We start from the raw sequence: 21,312 nt of genomic DNA, 5'->3' as shown, positions 1-21,312 counted from the left end.
TTTAAGAGGAGAAGAAATACACAGCTAACTTTATCAGCCTTAAAGTTACATGTGAATTCAATAAAGTATTTTATATTATGCATTTCTACTTCTCTTTCTTTTCATGTTTTCTCCAAGAATTTGCAAGGTGAAAGCAGCCAAAAATGAAATTATTCAGAGTTAGAAGTATTTTCCCCAAATCTTTAATCATCTTTGTGATTCTTCTCTGAACCTGCTCCAAGGGAATGAAGAATGCTAGAGCTGCTCTTTGAGAGTGAGGACAGGAGTCGAGTTCAGGAATCAGAAGGGAAGCAAGGTAGATCAAGCTCCATGTTTACAATACTTACACTGTGCCATGTCTGACTTGTACTCCTGGGAGTCCCTGGCTATTATTATGGCTTCTTACTGAAGGTTCAAATGACATTTCATAGCACCCATCGTTTTATCTTCTCCCTCAACAGTGCCAAACTTTTCAGGCACTAATAAGGACATTATTTCCACATAAGTGGACCTTCTACTTCCCATATAGGGCTTCAACTAACCATACTATACTGTAAAAACAAACTGACATGTTAAGTGATCATATATTTCAACCATTCGCAAGTGTGATTTTACATGAATATTTACCTTTTTAAGTTGGTCCTGTCACCACTATCTGAGCTTGCCACAGAAGAAGTATCATAGGAATGAGAATCAATAGTATCAATGTTTAACAACGTAGGATCCTCGAGAACAAAAGACTCATCTTCATCATCAGTCTAAATTGGAAGAAGAACAATACATTCAAAATTCAAAATATTCTATGAGATAAGTCAGATAGTCATTAATGGGTTTTTCCAAAGCATTCAAATGCTTATTTCTGCTTTTCATCTCTATTCTTCACATTCTTATTCACCAGAGAAGCATAGTACAGAATTACCAGAATTAAATTTCAACTCTACATAGATCTCACTCTCTACAAAGAGTTAATACCAAAAACTTCTTTCTTACAGCAGGAAGAAGCAAGAACAGTTATGCAGATTGATACTAACTGCAGAGTACTTCTCCAAATTCAAACCTGACAGATGTTTTCCTAGTTTAACCAACAGTCAATGGTTAAAAGAAAATAAATATCACCTGACTATAGTCTACCATAAGATATATGACAAACAGAAGAAAAGCATTCTGCGTAGGAAATAGCATACACAGCCACACTGATTTCAACCTATGGCTTTTGCCCATGGAAAAGGAGTAGTCCAAAATGGCTGGACAATGGTAGAACTTGGAGATGATCCTAGAAAAATAAGCTGGGACCCAAACTGTAAAAAGGCTATATTCCATTAAGCTAAGTGGCAGCAGAGCCCCAATTCTATCTTGTTCATCACTGTAACCATAGTGCCTAGTAAAACATCTGACTCATAATCAGTAGTCATTTTTTTAAATAAATTAGTATGCTAAATACAGAGGGCAGTGGGAAGGCAACTGAGATTTTAAGAAGTGGAGAGACATGATGGAAACCATCTTTTTTAAAAATTTTTTAGTTGTAGATGGACACGATACCTTATTTTATTTATGTGGTGCTGAGGATTGAATCCAGTGCCTCACACATGTAAGGCAAGCGCTCTACCACTGAGCTACAACCCCCAGCCCCATGAAAACCATATTTTAGAGATAAATGGGGCAGTATAAAAAATGGATGAGGCAAGAGCAAGAGAATGAGACACAGGGATTTACTAAGACCAGTGAGAGGGTACTGCAATGTCAAGGAAGAAAGGAGATTCCGGCCTAGGAATGTGGCAGAGATCAGGAGAGGGTAATGATGAAGAATAATCACTGAGGATAAATCAAAGTCCCTGGTTACCATTTGGGGAAAGAAATGTGAGGAAAGAAAAGGCAAGTGGGAAGACAAACAGAATTCCAAGATTTCCAGCTTAAACAATAGGCAAAAAGTGAGACCACTGACTGAGATAAGAAAACACACAAATAGCAGATAAGCAGGATAAGAACTTGCTTTGTGCAAGTTGATTTTGAGTGACAAATATTAAAGGATGTTCTGATCCTATCTTCTCTTTCAGGCCGATCCACCTTCTGCCTTATGTTTCCAATCAATGTTTTAATAAAGCATCTATGCTGATCCCCACTTTCTCCACTCATTCCAAACTATTGACTACTAACCTTGATGAAGTTAATAGTCCTTTTAGTCATTCTACTTGCCTATTTTCAGTTAGCAGACTCTTGTCCTCCATACACCATTTAACCTTATTGACCATTCTGCCACTTCTTGAAAATTTCCTCTTTCCCTGATCTGGTTGACCTTGATCTCCCCTAGATCTCTTTTCCTGATTCTTCTCCAATTTATAAGGACACTTATCAGTCATGTTCTCTAGCTTCTTCTCAGTCAACCTTTAAAAGCTGTTGTTCCCCCAAAACTATATTCTCAGCTCTCTTCCTACTTAACACACTTCCTACTTGATTAACTTTGTCCATACCTATGGTTTTAAGTACCATGTTATGCTAAAAAGACTACAAAATCTGTCTTCAGCATCAATATTTCTCTTCAGGCTTAGGTCTTTATTTACAACTTCTTTTCAGATATCTCCACACATAAGTCTGCTAAGACAAAGGTTAGCACTGGCAAGGAACACATTATGTTACTTGAGAACTATAAAAGATTGAAACAATAGCTATAGGAAAAGAGAAAGGAATAATTCGAAATAAGAACTGCAGCACCAAGGTCTTATGCAAGAAAGTCAATTAAACCTTATTAGATTTTCTAAAGCAGCCTGGGGACATACTTAAGGAAAAATAGATCAGCTAAGTTAAGCCAGGCTTATACGATAAGTGAAAGAAAAAAGTGAGGAAATAAAAAGAATTCAGGATGTCAAGACTGAATTTAAAGCTACCTGCCTACATTAGTAATCAATTTTCTCCAAACTGATATGTAAACTCTACATACTCCTATCAAATTTCAATTAACTGTGTGTATCTATGGGTATGTAAATCGATGAACTGATTCTAAAAACTTGTGAGGAAATGCAAAGATCAAAAACTAATCAAGGCAGTCTCAAAGGACAACAACAAGTTGAAAAATTTGAAACTAACAGATATCAAGACCTAAAAAATATAAAGGCTGAAGCATTTAGAATGTAATATTGGGGGAAGTATAGACCGACCACTGGAATCAGATTCACACACAAGTGAATCCACACTGACTTATGACACAGTGACACCACAGACAATAACTCTTCTCAGTAAATAGTGCTGGCAGACACCTCACACCAACACACACTCAAAATTCCGATGAATCACTGATATAAGTGTGAAGGTGAAACAATAAAAATTTAGAACAAAATAGGATAGACATCATCAAGACCTTGGAATTAGCAAAATTTCCATAAACAGGACACATAAAAAAACAACAATAAAGGAAAGTATAAAAAGCTGAACTGTATTAAAAACGTCTGCTCATCAAATACACAGTAGTAGATTTACAAAGTATCTTATAGAAAAATGAAGGTATTTGCAATAAATATATCTAATAAAGGGCTTTTATTAGCATATATAATAAACCCACTTTCTTTTAAAAAACAACTCAACAGAATTAACTGGGCTAAGGGACACAAAGAGGCATCTGCAAAGAGATATTCAAATGGCCAAAACATACGTCAAAGTATCCAACTTCATCAGTCTCAGGGAAATTCAAATTAAAATCATGATGTGATAATATTATGTACATGTAAAAATGAAAGGCCAAAGTGAAAAAGAAAAATTCAAAAGTTGACAAGTATGTAAGTAATAATCAGAACTCTCATATATTGCTCCCAGAAGTATATACTGATACAAGTACTTTCAAAACTGGGCAGTACTCAATGAAAGTTGAATACAACTATACTTGATGACTTACCAATTATCCTAAGGATATGCCTGAAAGTAATGTGTGAGTGCATGTTTGTGAGTGTGTGTGTGTGTGTGTGTATCATAACCCATGAATAAGATATTCTCTGTAAGGTATGGAAGTACACACCTATAATCCCAGGGGTTCGGAGTCTAAGGCAGGAAGATCACAAGTCAATCTCAGCAACTTAGTGAGGCCAGAAGCAATTTGCAAGATCCTGTCTCAAAATTAAAAATTAAAAAATGGGCTGGGGATGTAGTTCACTGGCTAAGTGTCACTGGGTTCAATCCCCGGTACAAAAAAAAAAAAAAAAAGTAGAATGAATACATAATGGAAAATACATAAGAATTTTATACAGCATGGGAATGAATGAACAATTACATACAAAATATTAATGAACCTAAAAACCTAAAAACTGGGGAAGTCAGACACACTAGAGTGCATATTCCTTGTATATAAGTGCATGTGTACAAAAGTACATTATCCCATGGATATGAAGTACAAAGCAGGCAAACCAATCAGTGGCAGAGGTTAGACAGAATACTGGGTACTGACAGAATACAAGAGTCACCCTTGGAATGCTGGTAATGTTTCACTTCTTTATCTGAATTGTGGTTACAGAGGTTGTTTCATTTGTATAAAAATTCACCATGCTGTACACTTATGATTTGTATGCCTTTCTGTATGTGTGTTATATTTCAATAAAAAGTTCAAAAAGACATTTCTTCCTGAACAATCCAACAGTCAGATCAAAGTAAACCCAGGACTACCCTCAGAGACTGGGAGGTTAGGAAGGATCAAGAGACTTGGTCTTGATGAGGTCAATGAACAGGTTTAAGGGAAGTAAGGGAATGGTAGAAAGAAGTTATGGTTGAAGAAAAGAATTTCAGGGGCTGGGGTTGTGACTCAGTGATAGAGCACTTGCTTAGCATGTATGAGGCACTGGGTTCAATTCTCAGCACTGCATATAAATAAATGAATAATAAAAGTCCATCACATCTAGAATAATTAAAAAAAAAAAGAATTCTAAAATTAAAACCTCAGAGACAGCAGAGTTTCAAAGAATGACAAGTCTAGCAATATTATTTCATGATCTAAGTTCTTAGATCTAGCATGTCTTGGTAATCTCCAACTTTTCGTTTATAAAAAATATCTTGGATATCTTTTTCTTCCCAGCCTCTGTACAAGTTGATATTAATGAACATTATAGAACAGACATCCATATATCCTGGGGCAAGGACTTATTTACATTTCTGCTCCCTTCATTTTTTTAAAGTCACTTTCTTTAATACTGTCTTCCCCTACAGTCTTAAATGGTCTACAATTGAAACTATCTTTTCTTGTACTTATCTACCTGCCCAGTTCCCTGGAAGTATAAAGGCTGGTCAATTTCCAATCCCATTTCTCTCTCAAGGACACAGTCATATAGTACCTGATAAGCCCAGCATCTAACACCATGCCCCAAACATACCAGGCACCAAATTATACTTTGGATAATAACACTATTATCTTCTTGGTAAACCACTAAGGATAGTACTTATTGTTACTCAGAGATAAGAAAGTGTTCACTGACACTTCTTCAGTATGAAGCACAGTCTTTATTCGTATGAGCATTATTTTCTTTGCCAATATTATATAAAGATGTACAAATAGGGCATTATATACAGTCTTCTAAAATTATTTTTATTTCATATTTAGTAAAATAATTAAAATCAGGATGTGATTAAGATCATATTAATAAACTGACTAAATCTTCTCAACTCTAAATAAAAAGATTTCCCTATATTAGAAAATAATATATAAAGAACATTTCACTGTAACAGGATACTCTTTCAGAGCCCAATGCCACCTTTGTCAAAAATAAAACTGCTTAAGTCTCAATACAGATCATACAGAACAATTTGAAGTTAAAATAAATTCAAAGGAACAGCCACATCAAACTGATATAGAAAATAGAAACGGAAGTCATAAAAGACACAATTCACAAAGAAAGCAGTTTACATTCTATGAGTGCTGCCTACAATCCTAAAAGTACAGGTAAAGAAGGGGTACAGACAGAGTTCCAACTCACTCAGAGATACAGTTATAAGTGGGCCTTTCTGTTGGGGAACAGTTGTATCCTCAACTTTTGGAAAACAAAACTATAGATCTGAAATAGATTTATACATATAGTCTTTTCCAAATTGTAAGCTGAAGCCTCCAAGAAAAGTCTTAAGTAGGTTTTTAAAAGGTCAAAAAGACTGAGCTGAAGAGTTGTCAATAGTACATAGCAACTGACATACTTTCGCCGACTATGTACTTTTACAAAGCCCTTCTGCCAATTCGGAAAAGAATAACACCATTTCAAAGCTTAAAAATTGTGTGGTGCACACCTGAAATCCCAGTAGCTCTGAAGGCTGGGGCAGGAGGATCGCAAGTTCAAAGCCAGCCTCAGCAAAAGCGAGGCACTAAGCAATTCAGGAAGACCCTGTCTCTAAATAAAACACAAAATAGGGCTAGGAATGTGGCTCAGTGGTTGAGTACACCTGAATTCAATCCCTGGTACAAAAAAAAAATTAAAAACTTTCTAATTAGCATGCTATTCATAAGATAAAAATACTAGAACATTTGTTTCCTTCATGTAGAAGAGTGATGAAGATCATTATAAGGTTGCAAAACGTTCTTTAGTATCAGAGGATGAGCTATTTGGTGATCACCAACAGAGATAACTAATCATTAACAACACATAATATGAATCTTAAAAGTAAAATGAATTTAGTATTTCAATTTACTTAATAAAAGAACAAAGAAAAAATATGTATTTGTATTTATTCATTTATTTATTTGGTGCTGGGGATTGAACCCAGAGCCTTTTACAAGCTAATCATGCCCTCTACCACTGAGTTATACCCCTAGTTCTAATAAAATATATTTTTTAACTCTGCTAAGTATTGGGCATTGTGCTGGACACAGAAACTCTAAAGATAAACAAGACATGATTTCTGTCCTTAAAAAGTTTCCAAATTAGATTGGTGCTATCCAACAGAAGTTTCTGCAATGATGGAAATATTCTGTACCTATGCCATCTATTAGAATACGACATGACTACTAAACTCCTGAAATATATGCTTTGTGCAGCTGAGAAATTGAACTTTTACTTAACTGTAATCAATTTAAATTTTAAATTAATGCATTTGATTAGTAGCTACCATATCAGATCGTATAAATCTAGATACACACATCATAACTAACCCAAAGCATTAAAATCAATGCCAAAAAATGACAGTGATCATTAATATTTACTTACCTCATTCAGTATGCTTTCAAGTGTTGGAGGAGTATCAACTTGAGGAATATCAAATTCCTTGTCATCGATCTAAACAAAGAAAAGAAACTGATGCTCACATAATGATGCCTTTCCCCTTAATACAGTGAAGGTGTTTTAATTTATTACAACCATTGTCAATTAAAAGACAAACTGACCACCAAACTGACTAGTTAACTCAGTAATCCATGACAAGAAGGATCAGATCAAAATGTTACAGAATTGTTACCTTTCCTATCTACACTTTCAGTGACTACCAAGGACATGTATGCATGAACTGTACCATCATGACAGCCTATTCCAGAAAGCTCTGGCTGTAGGACTTTTGCACCTGCTTTGTGAAACATGATAAAACACCTAATTTCCTAAGTTTAGACATAAGTCATAAGCAACATACAAAATCTGACATCATGTTTCTTAGCTATTTTATGAATTAATGTGAGATGATTAAGTCAGGTAACATCATTAAATATGGTGGTAGAAAGTCATTAACATTCAACCAATGGGGGAAAAAGTTGCTGTGTAAGATAAGAATTCTAAACCCACCACTAGCTCTATGACATTAAGAAGTCATTTAAGTCTAGTTGCACACCAGAATCTTCACCTATAAGAATGGATTTTCATATCATTGTGAGAGCTTTGAAACTCAAAAGACAATGTGAATCAAATTCTGACCACTGCAATGGACCAAAGAGTTATAGTATCTCCTAAAACTGTCCACAGACGGATTAAGAATATCTGGGTCATAAAGCACACTCTCACCAACACTTTGATTAAAATCATCACTTGACAAAAGTTGAAATTTTACCAGATCATTTTTGAATTCCAGTTCCTTGTCCAGATCTATGTAAGAGAATTTTGAAAGTGAAGCTTCTAGATTAAAAGACTTATTCAGTTCTTCTTCAGCAGTTTTGGCACAAAGGTTCTGTTCCACATTCTCATGGTCTGGTTCATTTTCCATATTTACTTTTCATAAATATATTCAATCAATCCAAGTAAGTATTCATCTTCTTTTTGGCTTTAGATTGCAATGATTTAAATCTCTTTTTTAAAAAAGAAAGAAAAGTGTCATTTACATTTCTTTTTGTCAACTGGACATTCCGAAGCCTTACTCGGTCATCTGGTTATAGGCAAAGAGAAACTCACACTGGAGTACAGGGTAGAATATTGGGGGAGGGACTCCCACAAGAGCACAAAGAAAGAACATACTCTGATTCAAGGAGCCTGGGAAGTGTCCACCACCCAAAGTCATAAAACTGGTTACAATGACAGTCATGAATTTGTAGGCTCAGTCACTAGACCTGTACCAACTATACTGATGTATCTGACAGCATGAGGGTACAATGGTGCCAAGAGCTACAATTAATACCTTCCTTGTGTTCCCAAATCCCAGAGTAACTCTTCATTCCCTTAGAGATAAACATGAAGAACAGCTTTGTGGTTGGTATCCATGTGGGGCCATAATGCCTCAGGGAACTTAGCACAGACACCAAGAACACAGACCTAGTTAGTTAATAAAACACTAGCATACCTAAGGGTTCATACATATTATGGGAGACCCCAGGATAAAATAATTACACAACCTACCAGAGGTTTCTATAAAGAAAGCCAATCATAGAGAAACATGGACTTTTTTAGGGAAAAATAAAATACTAAATAAAACTAGAAATGCTTACTTTTTTTTTCATATTTCACAGCTCTAAACAGTAGAATCTTATGTTCTATCAAAAACATAATATGGTATACTTACAAAATTGTTATTTCTAATAAACTAAAAATATATTTTAAAATCTGTACAATAACAATTTAATATTAAATATTCTTTTAAGTGTTTTGAGGTGATATTGTAATTAGGCTACAAGACTTAACTTTTTAAAATCCACTTAGCTGTGCCTGTTTAGAATAGTAAAAACATGAAAACAGAAACAAGATTATAGTAATAATGATAATAAAAATAAAGGTCATTTTATTTCTTAATCTAGGTATTTTCCACAGTACAGTATTCTCCCCTTATCCAGTTTTACTTTCTGTGGTTTTGGTTATCCACAGTCAACCTTGATCTGAAAATATTACATGGAAATTTTTCAGAAATAAAGAATTCATAAGTTTTTAAATTGTGTGCTCTCTGGATAGTGTGATAAAAATCTCACTCCATCCTGCCTGTCCCACCTGGAATGTAAATCATCCCTTTGTTCAGTGTATCCAAAGTGTATATTCTACTCACCCGTCAGTCTTGGTTATCAGATCAACTGTCATAGAATTGCAGTGCTTTATCAAAGTAACCCATATTTTACTTAATAATGGCCCCAAAGAATAAGAGTGGTGGAATGAGACAGACATCATTATTGTATCTACATGTATGATTACACGAATGGTATGAATCTACATCATGTACAACTATAGAAATGAAATGATGTACCCCATTTGTGTACAATGAATTAAAACGCAGTCTGTAAAAAATTTTTTAAATTAATTAAAATAAAGAATAAGAGTGGTGATGCTGGCTGGCAACCTGAATATGTCAAAGAGAAGTCATTAAGTGTGTCATTTAAGTGAAGATAAAAGTTATTGACTTAATAAGGAACAACAACAGAAATATGCTAAGGTCATTAAGAACTATAGTAAGAACAAATCTTCTACCTATGACATTGCAAAGAAGGAAAAAAATCTGTGCTAGCTTTGCTGTTGCACCTTAAACACAAAGCTTATCGCCATAACATGTGATAAGTACTTCATTATTCAACTCATTTCATCTCATCATACAGGCATTGTATCATATCACATCATCACAAGAAGGATGTATATATAACAACTATTTTCATAGCATTTACATTTTATTATACATTATAACTAATCTAGAGATGACTTAAGTATTCAGGAGGATATGTGTAGGTTATTTGCAAATACTGCATTATTTTAAATAAGGGACTCCTGTGTCCACAGATTTTGATATCAATCAGCTAGGGGATCCTGGAACCAGTACCCCATGAACACTGAGAGATGAGTGTATACAGTTTGATACTATCTGCAATTTTGTGCATCAACTAGGGATCTTGGAATGTATCCCCCAAGGATGGAGGTGGCAGCCACTGTACCAAACAACCAGCAAATCTCAGTGCAAAGCTGTTTCAAACTACACACTGCGCTTGGGGGGCTATAATCACCATTACCACCAACCCTTAGTCCACAGTGAACCCTTCAGAGTATTATTTCTTAAAGTTAAAAAAAAAAAAAGAAAAAGGCTGGCAACAATTGAGCCACTGATATAACTTAATATTTTATAATGAATGAAGGCTGAGAATGTAGCTCAGTCAGTGGCAAAGTGCTTGCTTAGCATGTGCAGAGCCCTGGTTCAATCCCTAGGACCATGAAACATAGAAAATAAAAGCTAACTAAGACTAGTTGCTTTTAAGTAGCATTCCCCAAACTCCCTAATAATTTTACCTAATAAGGCTCATTGTTTTAGCACCTATAACTTCACTTCTTTTAATGTTTCATTTTTATCATATTAAAAGAAATAAAAAACTACTATGTATAAGATATGGAGATACGTGAAAACTGATTTTTAAAGAGTTGAAACCAACTTTTCTAGTACCAAATGTATACTAATTTCTTTGACCTGGTACAGAAAATAGACTAATGCTCTGTCCTACAAAGCACATGCCATCAATACATTCCTAGAAGACATAACTGAGGGTATTCTGTATCTGGCAACATTTAAAAATATCTTTAAGACAGGAGGATTGCAAGTTCAAAGCTAGCCTCAGTAATAGCTGAAGATGTGGCTCAGTGCTTCAGTGCCTCTGAGTTCAATCCCTGGTATCCAAAAAAATAAATAAATAGAAGTATCTTTCCAACATCAGGTACTAAATGTACTGTTCCTTAGCAAAGAACCAAATGAGATAGCGGTACTAATGTTTATATGTCTTTCTTCAAAGAAGACTGAATTGGTTCATGACAAATTACTTTTTGATAGTCTTTTGCTGTTACTTGTACCACTAAGCAAAACAGCTACAATTATTCGAGAACTATTCACAAACATACATAATCTAATTCACATTCAGTGATTCCCAAGTTTTATTCCTCTCCAGTTTTTTAAGTAGTGGAAAAGACCATACGGAAAAAAATTTTTTAAACATTTAAAAAGTTTAATAATTTAAAATGCTTAATACTTCACATTGGTCTTTCAAAGTAACTCAGAAATGAAAACAATATTTTTCTGCTTCTTTTAATTTCCTTTCTGAAGTTAAGATGCTCCAAGACCAAATAACAATTCAGCATCTATGAACATCAACATCCCTTGAAGTATCAAGTAATCAAGCATTCCCTGAAGAAAGAACATCCTTCTGCCACGGGACCCTACTCCATTCCCAACTTTACCTCACTGAGCTCCTTTTACTAATGTTACAACAAAGAGCAAAGAACATAATCCAAACAGACCACTATACCAGATGTGAATCCAGACTTTACCAGGTCCTGTAAATGATCTTGATCAATATGGTTACCCTTTCCAAACCCCTTTATTTCTACATCTGTGAAATGGAACAGTGTGGAAAACTGTGTTGTTTGCTCAGAATAGCATCTCTTGTCCTGGGAAGGGCTCCTTAAACTATATGCTTTATGTGTAGGCCCCAGTCAAAACTCCCTTAGTAAAGAGATAATGTGATATAGCCAGTGTCCTTCACCAGTAGTCAGTAAAATGGAACTGAGGAGGAAGCACTACTTCCATGGTTCTCTAAACAATGAGCAATAAGGCTAAGTAGCCCCTAGGTCTCCACCCCACACCCTTGTATTAAAAAAAAGAAGTCACTCATTGAATACTTATCAACTAAACACCTACTAAGCATCTATCACTGAAGACCCAACTCTACCAACAGAATTTATATTCTAGGTACAGATTCTCTAGAATGAAATCAATCTTTTAAAAGAAAGGAGGAGGAAAGAGAATCCTGGTATCACTCAAGGCCCAGGTTCTAGTCTTCCAAGAAGTGAGCTCTGCCCATAGCCTTCGGGCAGTTTGGCTATATAAATCTATATATACTCTCCTATACTCTCCTCTATACCTTCTTTTTCTTTTTACTTTTAGTCACAACTCAGAGTCCTGACTCTGAGGAATACAACTACTTATCTTGCAGTGCTACCAAAATGACTGTAAAGCATTTAGAATGATGCCCGACCACACAGTAATTTTCAGGAAACATTAGCTATTATCATTTACACTTTCCTCAAGATTTCCAAATTTCTAAAGTTAAAGACTCTAAAACAAGATCCAGTATTTCTGTAAAAGTCTAACCGAAAGTGTTAAGTGTATCCTACAGGTATCTTCTGATATCACTACAGCAGTTTCTTTATGAGCTGAATGATGGTTTGTCTGAGACTAGTATAGTCCCCAGAAAAATCATCAGATACTTAATAAAAACCTTTAATTATGATCTTGAGAAGTGTCTTATACTACTACTCATTCTAAAACCATGTTTTGGTCTTTTTTCACATCAACACTGGTCTACACTTTATCACTAAAGTCAACCATGTCATCTTCCTTAGCTCTTCTTTAGTCACTTTTGAGCAGCTATTCTTTTCTTCTTATTAGCAAACTTTTCTAGCCCAAATAGACCCAAAGTTACCCTATTCCAATTTTTTTTTAAAGAACAGATCTCTAGGGCCGCTTCTGTGAATTTTTCAGAAATTAACTGAGCTATGGCTGCACCTATGGTAGAAAGAATGACAGTGTCCAAAGACGCCAGTTCTAGTTCCTTGGACCTGTGAATATGTTACTTTACATGGCAAAAGGGATTTTGCAAGTATGATTAAATTAGGACCTTGAGATGCAGAGATTATTGTGAATTATTCATGTGGGCCCAATGTAATCATGTAGGTACTTAAGAGGAGAAGACAGAGGCCGAGGAGTGTCACAGAGCTGGAGAAAGTAATGTGACAACAGAAGCAAGGTCAGAAAGATGCTATATTATTGCAGACTTTGGAAATGGAGGAGGGTGCCAGAGACAGAGAACACAGGCAGCCCCTAGAAGCTGCCAAAGACAAGAAAATGGATTCTCTCCTAGAGCCTCCAAAAGGACCAAAGTCCTGTCTAACACCTTGACTTTAGTGAGACAGGTGTCAGACAGACAGGAACTACAAAACGTAATACATAATAAATGTGTGTCAAGCCATTAAATTTGTGCAATTTGTTATGGTAACAATGGGAAATGAATATACAAACTTCAATTAATTTGTTTTTGACCACATTTCCAACATTCTGAAATACTAACCCCTCCCTTGTCAGTTGGTGTTATACTCATTTATTGAGTAAGCTCTTCGTTCCAACTTACAGACCAATGATGAAATACTAAATACATCATGCCTAATATAACACATTTGATGCAGTTGCTACTTCAGATATCACTTAAGCACTATCCCAGTACAAAGGTTGACAATGAACTACTCATCTCTTCCTGTTGAGATGGAATTCTACAACTATTTCTTCACCCAATTACCAGATGATCCAAAATTTTTATAGTTCTTAAGAGAATGCCATACTAGACAAGACCTGAAGACAACACAATAGCTTATGTAACTATTTTTCAGTCTCTCCCAGAATGAAAACAGATTAATCTAATAGGAAATGTATGCCATGGAATCATTATTACCAAGGATGCTGTTAAACTAATAATAGTTCAGACTTAAGATTATCTGAAATCTTAATAATTGCCAAGGTTATTTCCTCTTAATAAGATTATTCCCAACCAATTAATAATAGGGTTAAGGACCATAAAAGAAGATATGTACCACATAAACAGTAATGACCTCATTATTACTGTCCAACTGAGTAAGAACTCTAGAATGTGACCTATAATGGACCAGGTCAGTATGGAACTCTGGCTAGCTTTTTACATTGGCAAACATTCCCAACTGTTTTCAAGTTCTAAGATCCTGTTTAATTCTGACATTCTTTTCCTTATGTCCTTATAAGATATGCTTCACATCACAGAGAAATCAAGTTTTTTTAAATTTACTACATTGTGATAGAAAGAGATCACAAAAACATGATATGAAAACAATGTAACATGTTAGCTTCCTTTCAGGCCTTCCTAAAGGGGAGTATTTCTCTTCTAATTCTTTGTTTTCTTGTGGTTGGTTTGTGAAGAAAACACAAAACAGAGTTAACTTCTACTAGAACTGACTGATCTTTTAAGGTTCCCCAATGCCTACAGGATAAAATTCCAAATTCTGAGATTATGGTTCCAGAAACATCTGACCTCCCTATTTCCTCCTTCCTATACAACTAAACTTGTTATTTGAACTCAGAATCTTCCATGAATAGCTTCCTCCCTCCTTCCACATCACCTCAAGCTAATTCACCTGCTCTTTCCTTTTCCTCTACATTTATCTAAGTTCCTTCTTTCCTTGTGGGCACTGTTCAGATTGGACCTATCACCTCTTCCTTCCCTAATCATACCCTAATCCAGAAGGCATGTCTTTGTTTGTTTGTTTGATGGTGGTACTAGAGACTGAAGGCAGGAATATTCTACCCCTGAAATGTATCCCCAGCTTTTTTAAATTTTGAGACAGGGTCTTACCAATTTGCAAGGCTAGCCTTCAAACTGTGATCCTCCTGCCTCAGCACTGCTAGTTGCTGGGATTAATGGTGTGCAACACCACACCTGGCTAGCATGTCTTTTTCAAAACTGTCTTGATGCTTTCCTCAATTTGTTAGTTGATTTGCCATATGACTATATCTCTTCTCCCCAACTAGGCAATAAATATGGGGCCATATTTCCACATCACTAACTTGTATACTATGTAGAATTTTTTTTAATTTGTTGATTAACACAGAATTGGAAGACAGGAATAACACCTGTTACAATTTAAACATGAGTTTTATTACCTGTAATTGTTAAGCTTCAGAGGATATTATTTGACTCACAATATATAGGAATCTGTGCCACAATAAACCATGTTACGACTGAGTTCTATTTTTCTGTAATCAAGCTTGTCAGCCACTACAGGTCATATTTATCAGGTATCAGCTAAAACTGTTTCATAAATAAATAAATCTTTGGTCTTATTTTACCAGACTCCTATTAATATGCACCCAGAACACTGTTCTTCTCTTCTATCACAATTATCACACTACATTATTTCTTCATTGTCTAAACCACCCACACACACACACACACTAGAATGTAGGAAGCAAAGACCAGATCTGCCCTATTCTCCATGATATTCCCTAATTACAGTGCCTAATTACATGGGAGCTCATCAATTGAGCCATCTATTTATCCAATCTCCACTCCCTATGAAAATAGTCACTCAACACTGCACCACTGGCTTCCAGAACCTCAAATAGAAGTTTTGATTATTCAATATAAGGTATGATTAGTCACTCTATTCCAAAAAATCTCCCAACTGCGCAAGTTCCATTCTTTGCATCTGAAGGAGTTTCTTTGTTCTTTTTTAGATCCCTAAGAATGATTTTGTGTGTGTGTGTGGAGGGGCATAACCAGGATTGAACCAAGGGGCACTTAACCACTACGCCACATCCCCAACCTGTTTTTGTTTGTTTTTAACCTTGAGACCTGCTCTTCCTAAGTTGCTTAGGGCTCACTAAATTGCTGAAACTGGCTTTGAACTTGTGACCCTCCTGCCTCATGCTCCCAAGCTGCTGGGATTACAGGCATGTACAAAGGCCCAGCTAAGAACAAAAATTTTTTAAATATTGTTTTAGTTTTCAATGGACTTTTATTTATTTATATGTGGTGCTGAGAATCGAACCCAATGCCTCACACACACTAGGCAAGCACTCTGCACTGAGCCACAACCCCCGTCCCAAGAACAATTTTTTTAATGATCACTTAGCCACAAACTTGATAATCTCAAATATTTCATGTTCTTTCACGTTAATTCATTTATACATAAAAACAGTAGATATGTATCACATATCTGTTCAATTTATGGGAATTCAACTATTATCTTCAGTGAGAAGAGAAACAGAAAACAAGAAAAAAATTATTCACATGAAGCCAGGCACTTCCCCTCAATAACTGTATGTTTCATAGTAAATACAAAATAGGAGGTGGACATCTGCTGTCCTTTTGGTCAGTCTGTTTCTGCATACCTCGTACACAAGCAATCTACTTCATCCGCGTTCAAAATCATAAAAACAGCATGCTGTTCCAACATGGAGCAAACACTGGCTATGTGGGACTTCCTGAGAAATCATATTTCAGTCTCTAATATGACTGCTTTTCAGGGTACTGAATTTTCAAGATACTGTTCAGGAGTACTTTAAAGATAACAATTTTCACCTTACGCAGGAACTTCAAAAACAGACTCTGTTAGATGCAACAGCCCTATATATTGGGGTGAATTGTTTGCTTGGTCCTGAAGTTTCTTCCCATTTAGGTAACAAAAGCCCAAAGTGCTTACAGCTATCACTATGAAAAAGTCTATGAAAAACTCTACTTCTTTTCCTCCTCTCTTGGAAAATTGTTTAAATGAGAAGAGTTGCCACTTAAAACTTATGAAGTATACAGAGAATAACAAATGTTAAAAAGAAAAGTGGAGGAAAGGAACGATACCTGAGATCTCATACACAGTGCTAAATTAAGCTAGTCCTACCAATTGGCAGACACACAATCCACAGGAGCACTCATTCTAGAAAAGAAAGATCTAATCTATCACAATGTACAGAATAAAAGAACTACAAATACATATATTATGTCCAAGTACTAATATTATGTATCAATTTCTTATCAACATGTATATAAGGTCATGAGTAAAATGAATGCAAGAGAAAAATGACTTCTTTTCAGTTTCTAAGAAGTCCTATTATAAGAATCTCCCTTCAAAGATTCACCCCAATCCCAAATGTCTCCTAAGAAACACAAAAGTATAACTAGTGTATAACTAGTGTAGGTGAATTATCAGTTAAAAGCACAAAAGACAGGATTCCAAGCAAGTTACAAGCTGAATAGATTGGTGGCCTTCTTTATTAATCCTCCATTAGTTAAATTATCATCTCAATTTGTCTTGGTTAGATGTCAAGAAGAATGTACAGTCACAAGATTTATTCTTCTTTGTGGGGAGAAGGGAGGTAAAGGCAAGAGGAAGCTTCTTGCTGAAATGCAGAGGGAAAAACAAAGGTTTAAAACATCCTAGCATCTTTACCACCTTTTCTTTAGGAAGTTGCCCCTGCTCCACACTAACGTGATTTTGGTGGTGCCGTCAATCAAATATCCTATCAGCTTAGCCAGAACAGCAGGCATATGATATTTTCAAGTCCAACCTGGCCATTCAGGGTCCTTCCTTGGAATCTGTAAACAATGAAGGAAGGAATTTTCTCTCTAGGGCACATAAGCTTGGATGATGTGACAATGGAGTTGTCTGGAGTTCATCTTTCATGCACTTATATAATAGAACAGAAAAAGACACGCAACAGAGAAGCAGAGATGGGGACTGAGGAGTTAGAAGTCCTCTTTTGGAGAGGGAGACACAAGAACATCATTTAGTGATTTAGTGAAACCCTAGCCTTACCCCAGTTTCTGAATCAATAAATCTCTTTTTGTTTAAGCCCCTTTGAATTGAGTTTCTGCCACTTGTAACAGAAAGAGCCTTAACTTGAAAAATGTGATTGCTACCAGAGTAAATCTAACAAATTTATAAGAGTGAAAAACCCCAGGTAAATGTATGGTTCTTGACTAAAAAACAGAATACACTTTCATCCTGTTTATACAGAATGACAATAACTCAAACATTAATTCAGGACTCAGTTCAGAACAGAGCAGTTTAACCTTACAAATATATACAGATGACACCTGAAGCTGTGGGCCAAAAAAAGATGCCATCTAAACTTAAACCTAAAAACAGATCAAAAGTTTATTAAGTTCAAAGGGCCTTACTTCTCACATATAAAATTCACATTTGGAGTCATAATGGTTGAAATGTCTATGGAATAGTGGGGTATAGCTTAGAACCCACCAAGATAATCCCAAAATTCTGGAAGACAGAAAACATTCACCGGTTGCAGATGGTCCAAGTACAAAGAAAACACAAACAAAAGTCAACATATTATTGTTCAGTAGATCTGCAAAGAATTCTTTCATACATAACTGTCTCTTTGATCATATGAAACCCAATAGTGTAAATGAAATTTTTCTTATTTACCTTACATTCTATGGGACAGACCAGCTCTTGCCAGAAGATTCAGTACCTACTCTGCTTAAATTTAACATAAGCAAACCCACGTCTTACATACAGAAACCCCTCAGATGTAATTAGCTCCCAAACACAGACATCTGGAATACAGTAGCACCACAGCTAACACCTGTGCTTCCTCTCCTGGCTTGTTTGGAGGGGGAGGAAGTACGGTAGAGTGGGCAGTGCAGAAGAACAAGCCTTCCTATGCATTCTAAAACTAGTCTAGGGAGTGGAAGGAACAGAGGAGACCTGCTAATTAAGAGAAAAGTCTCCCCGGTTGCTCCTGATAATCCAATGCCATGCCTACCCCATCCCATCCTACCGTCCTCATTTGGACACAAAAACATTTTGGTATTTCCTTCTTGTAAATTAAATGTACCAAAGATAGAACTTCCTTCTTGTTTCCTTCCTTCCTCAAGTGCCATACCTGGAGAACTAGAACAGGCAAAGAGGTGGCCTCGAACTTTAGAGATCCACCTTTCAACCTGCTGTGCTCACTCCGGCACACCTTGCAGGCAGAGACAAAGTGGAACCAGCCTCACAAGAGCGCACAGCGATCCTGTAGACACCCCTATTGCGGTAGGCGAACTGCACACCGCCCGAGGAAGAGTGGGAGGGTCACCCACCTCGTAAAGTCTTACAATCGGGGGAGTGCGCGCGCCTGCCCCACAGCCTCCATTCGTTTGGACCAACAAGTGGAAGATGTCTGACCCGGTTCCAGGCCAAACACAGGACAATGCCCTTCGCCCCAGAGTCAACCCTGTCCGGCCGGTGGCCCCAGTCCAGTCAGCCCATCAGGGCTGCCCTGATAGCTCCTGAGGCGACGCCACTGTAGCGCGACGGGGAGGACCACGGCTCAGCCACCTGGCGCGAGCGCTCTCCTCCCACCCTAGATACATCCCGTCTCTAGGTCCCCTCTTCGCTGACCCGCTCTCGCTCTCGGGAGATGCGTTACCTGAGCTTGAAGTCATTCCGGCCCAGAACTCGCGGCTCACGTGACCCCGCCCCCAGCTCTAACCTCAAGCATGCGCAGTACTCTACCTCCGTGGCCCCGCTTCCGCTTTCCTCCTCTCCGCGCGCTTTCTCCTGGGCGGTCCTCGCGTCTACACCACGCCCCTACTTAAAGGGCCAGATACATACTGTCTGGGCCTAAGGACTCAAAGAATGATTACATCAGAGCGCAGATCATGAACGTTTAGACTAGCCCTGCACCAGCAGAAATGACTCACTGAAGGCACACTAGATCATTAGCAGTGTTTAGCGATAAAGCGTTTTTTAATTGAAGCATGTATATTGTTTTTTCAGACATAATACTATTGCACACTAACTAGACTCCAGAATAGTGTAGGTATAAGTTTTATATGGCCCAGGAAACAAAATAGCACTCCTTGAGATGAGAAAGAAAATCTCTTCCAACCCGAGGTCAGTGTTTTAGTGAGCTTTTTCAGCACTGTGACTGAAGGACCCGACCAGAAGACTGTAAAGGAGGAAAGGTTTATTTAGGGGCTCATGGTTTCAGAGGTCTTATTCCATAGAAGACTGGCTCCATTTCTCAGGGCTGAAGGTGAGGCAGAACATCATGTCTGAAGAGTGTGGCAAAGGAAAGCAGCTCACATGGTGATGGGGAAGCAGAGAGTCTCCACTTGACAGATACAAGTCCATACTCCAAAGTCACGCATAATTCCCACCTCCTCCAGCCACACTCTCCCACTTCAGTTACCACTCAGTTAATCCCAATCAAGGGATTAATTCACTGATTGAGTTAAGACTCTCAACACAATCATTTCTCCTCCGAACCTTCTTGCATTGTCTCACACGTGAGCTTTTGGGGGACACCTCACATCCAAACCATAACAGTCAGTGAGTTCACTTGGTCTTCAGGAAGCGATCCTACCTTCAGCCAGCTCAGAAAGGGCAGTTGATTCACTGACAGTGGGGATTTGCAGCTAGTAAGGGGAAAAAATTATTTAATTTTCAAAGATGAACACTGAATTGTCAGTTTTTACTTTGCCCCTAAGGATAGTAACCACACACACTAAAAACAATTATTTTCTAATTTATCAACATTGCTCTGCAAAAATTGCATCATAAAATAAAAAATATAGAAGGAACACACTCCCAAATAAAGGAGACATCTTTAAAATGTGTATTTCTATTATTACTACAGAAGAAAGATTAAAGTTTTTAGAACAGACTGGTGTTTACAGTCATCACTGTAAATAACTTTGACCCCCAAGGTTAAAGATCTTACACCTATTGGCCTATGGTCAAGAAATTAGAAGGAGAAAGTATACTCCTGGAAGGAAAGACAGAAAATACTCAGTTTGGCAGAGATTTGTTGAGCATCAACCAGGCTCGCTACACTTCTGGACCCGGGAGGACCCAAAGATGGGAGACACAGCCCTGCCCTCCAGATGCTCTTGATCTAAGATCCCAGTGTATAGACATCATGACAGCACAAGGCAGGCTGATTAGAGTGATATAAAAATAGATATGAAAGCATCATTTAGGGCCAGAGATGAGGAGAATTGGTAGAACACTTCAGGGAGAAGGTGGAGCACAATATGGGCCTCGAAGAACTTCTATAGTCAGAAAATAGGGAGACTGCCTAGCTGAGGCCACAGTGGGATCATGGCAATCCAGAACAAGTTTGGGGTCTAGTTGCTGGCCCAATGTGACCATTTTACGATCAATAGCTTTCAAATTTCTTTAATCATCACCTCTAGTAAGAAATGCATTTCAGTCATGACCACATATGTATATACACAGGGTTCATGTATGTATGTGTGACAGGAGACTTCTAGCACATGGTGGCTCAGAATCCCAGTTAACAGCGAACTGTTAAAAGTACTGAACAGAAAAAAAAATTGACAGAAATGAAGAAAGCAGGGTTATAGGGGGAGAGATGAGATAATTCTCCCTTTCCCCCAGTGCTGGGAATCAAACCCAGGGTCTCACA

The 21,312-nt window shown here is 37.1% G+C and overlaps 1 protein-coding gene across 5 annotated transcripts in view; it reads right to left on the bottom strand.

Moving 5' to 3' along the window:
* Vps8 (VPS8 subunit of CORVET complex) overlaps positions 1–19,366 on the bottom strand; it is a 266,030-nt gene extending 246,664 nt beyond the window's left edge. For 3 of the 5 annotated variants that reach the window (XM_047563464.1, XM_047563461.1, XM_047563463.1), the window contains exon 1: positions 607–647. Coding sequence is in view for 1 of the 5 variants with exons in the window: in XM_047563466.1 (XP_047419422.1) it covers positions 607–737; positions 7,140–7,208; positions 7,966–8,118 (353 nt within the window). In the remaining 4 variants the exon portion in view is untranslated. Of the gene's footprint in view, positions 1–606; positions 738–7,139; positions 7,209–7,965; positions 8,201–19,308 lie in introns of those variants that run through there. The other 2 variants (XM_047563466.1, XM_047563462.1) reach the window with 2 other exon arrangements.
* Between the last annotated feature and the right edge of the window lie 1,946 nt (positions 19,367–21,312).

This window comes from Sciurus carolinensis, chromosome 9 (assembly GCF_902686445.1).
Source record: "Sciurus carolinensis chromosome 9, mSciCar1.2, whole genome shotgun sequence".
NCBI lineage: Eukaryota > Metazoa > Chordata > Mammalia > Rodentia > Sciuridae > Sciurus > Sciurus carolinensis.
Note: the sequence above shows the minus strand (reverse complement) of the source record. Positions and strands in the feature narration are given on the sequence as shown.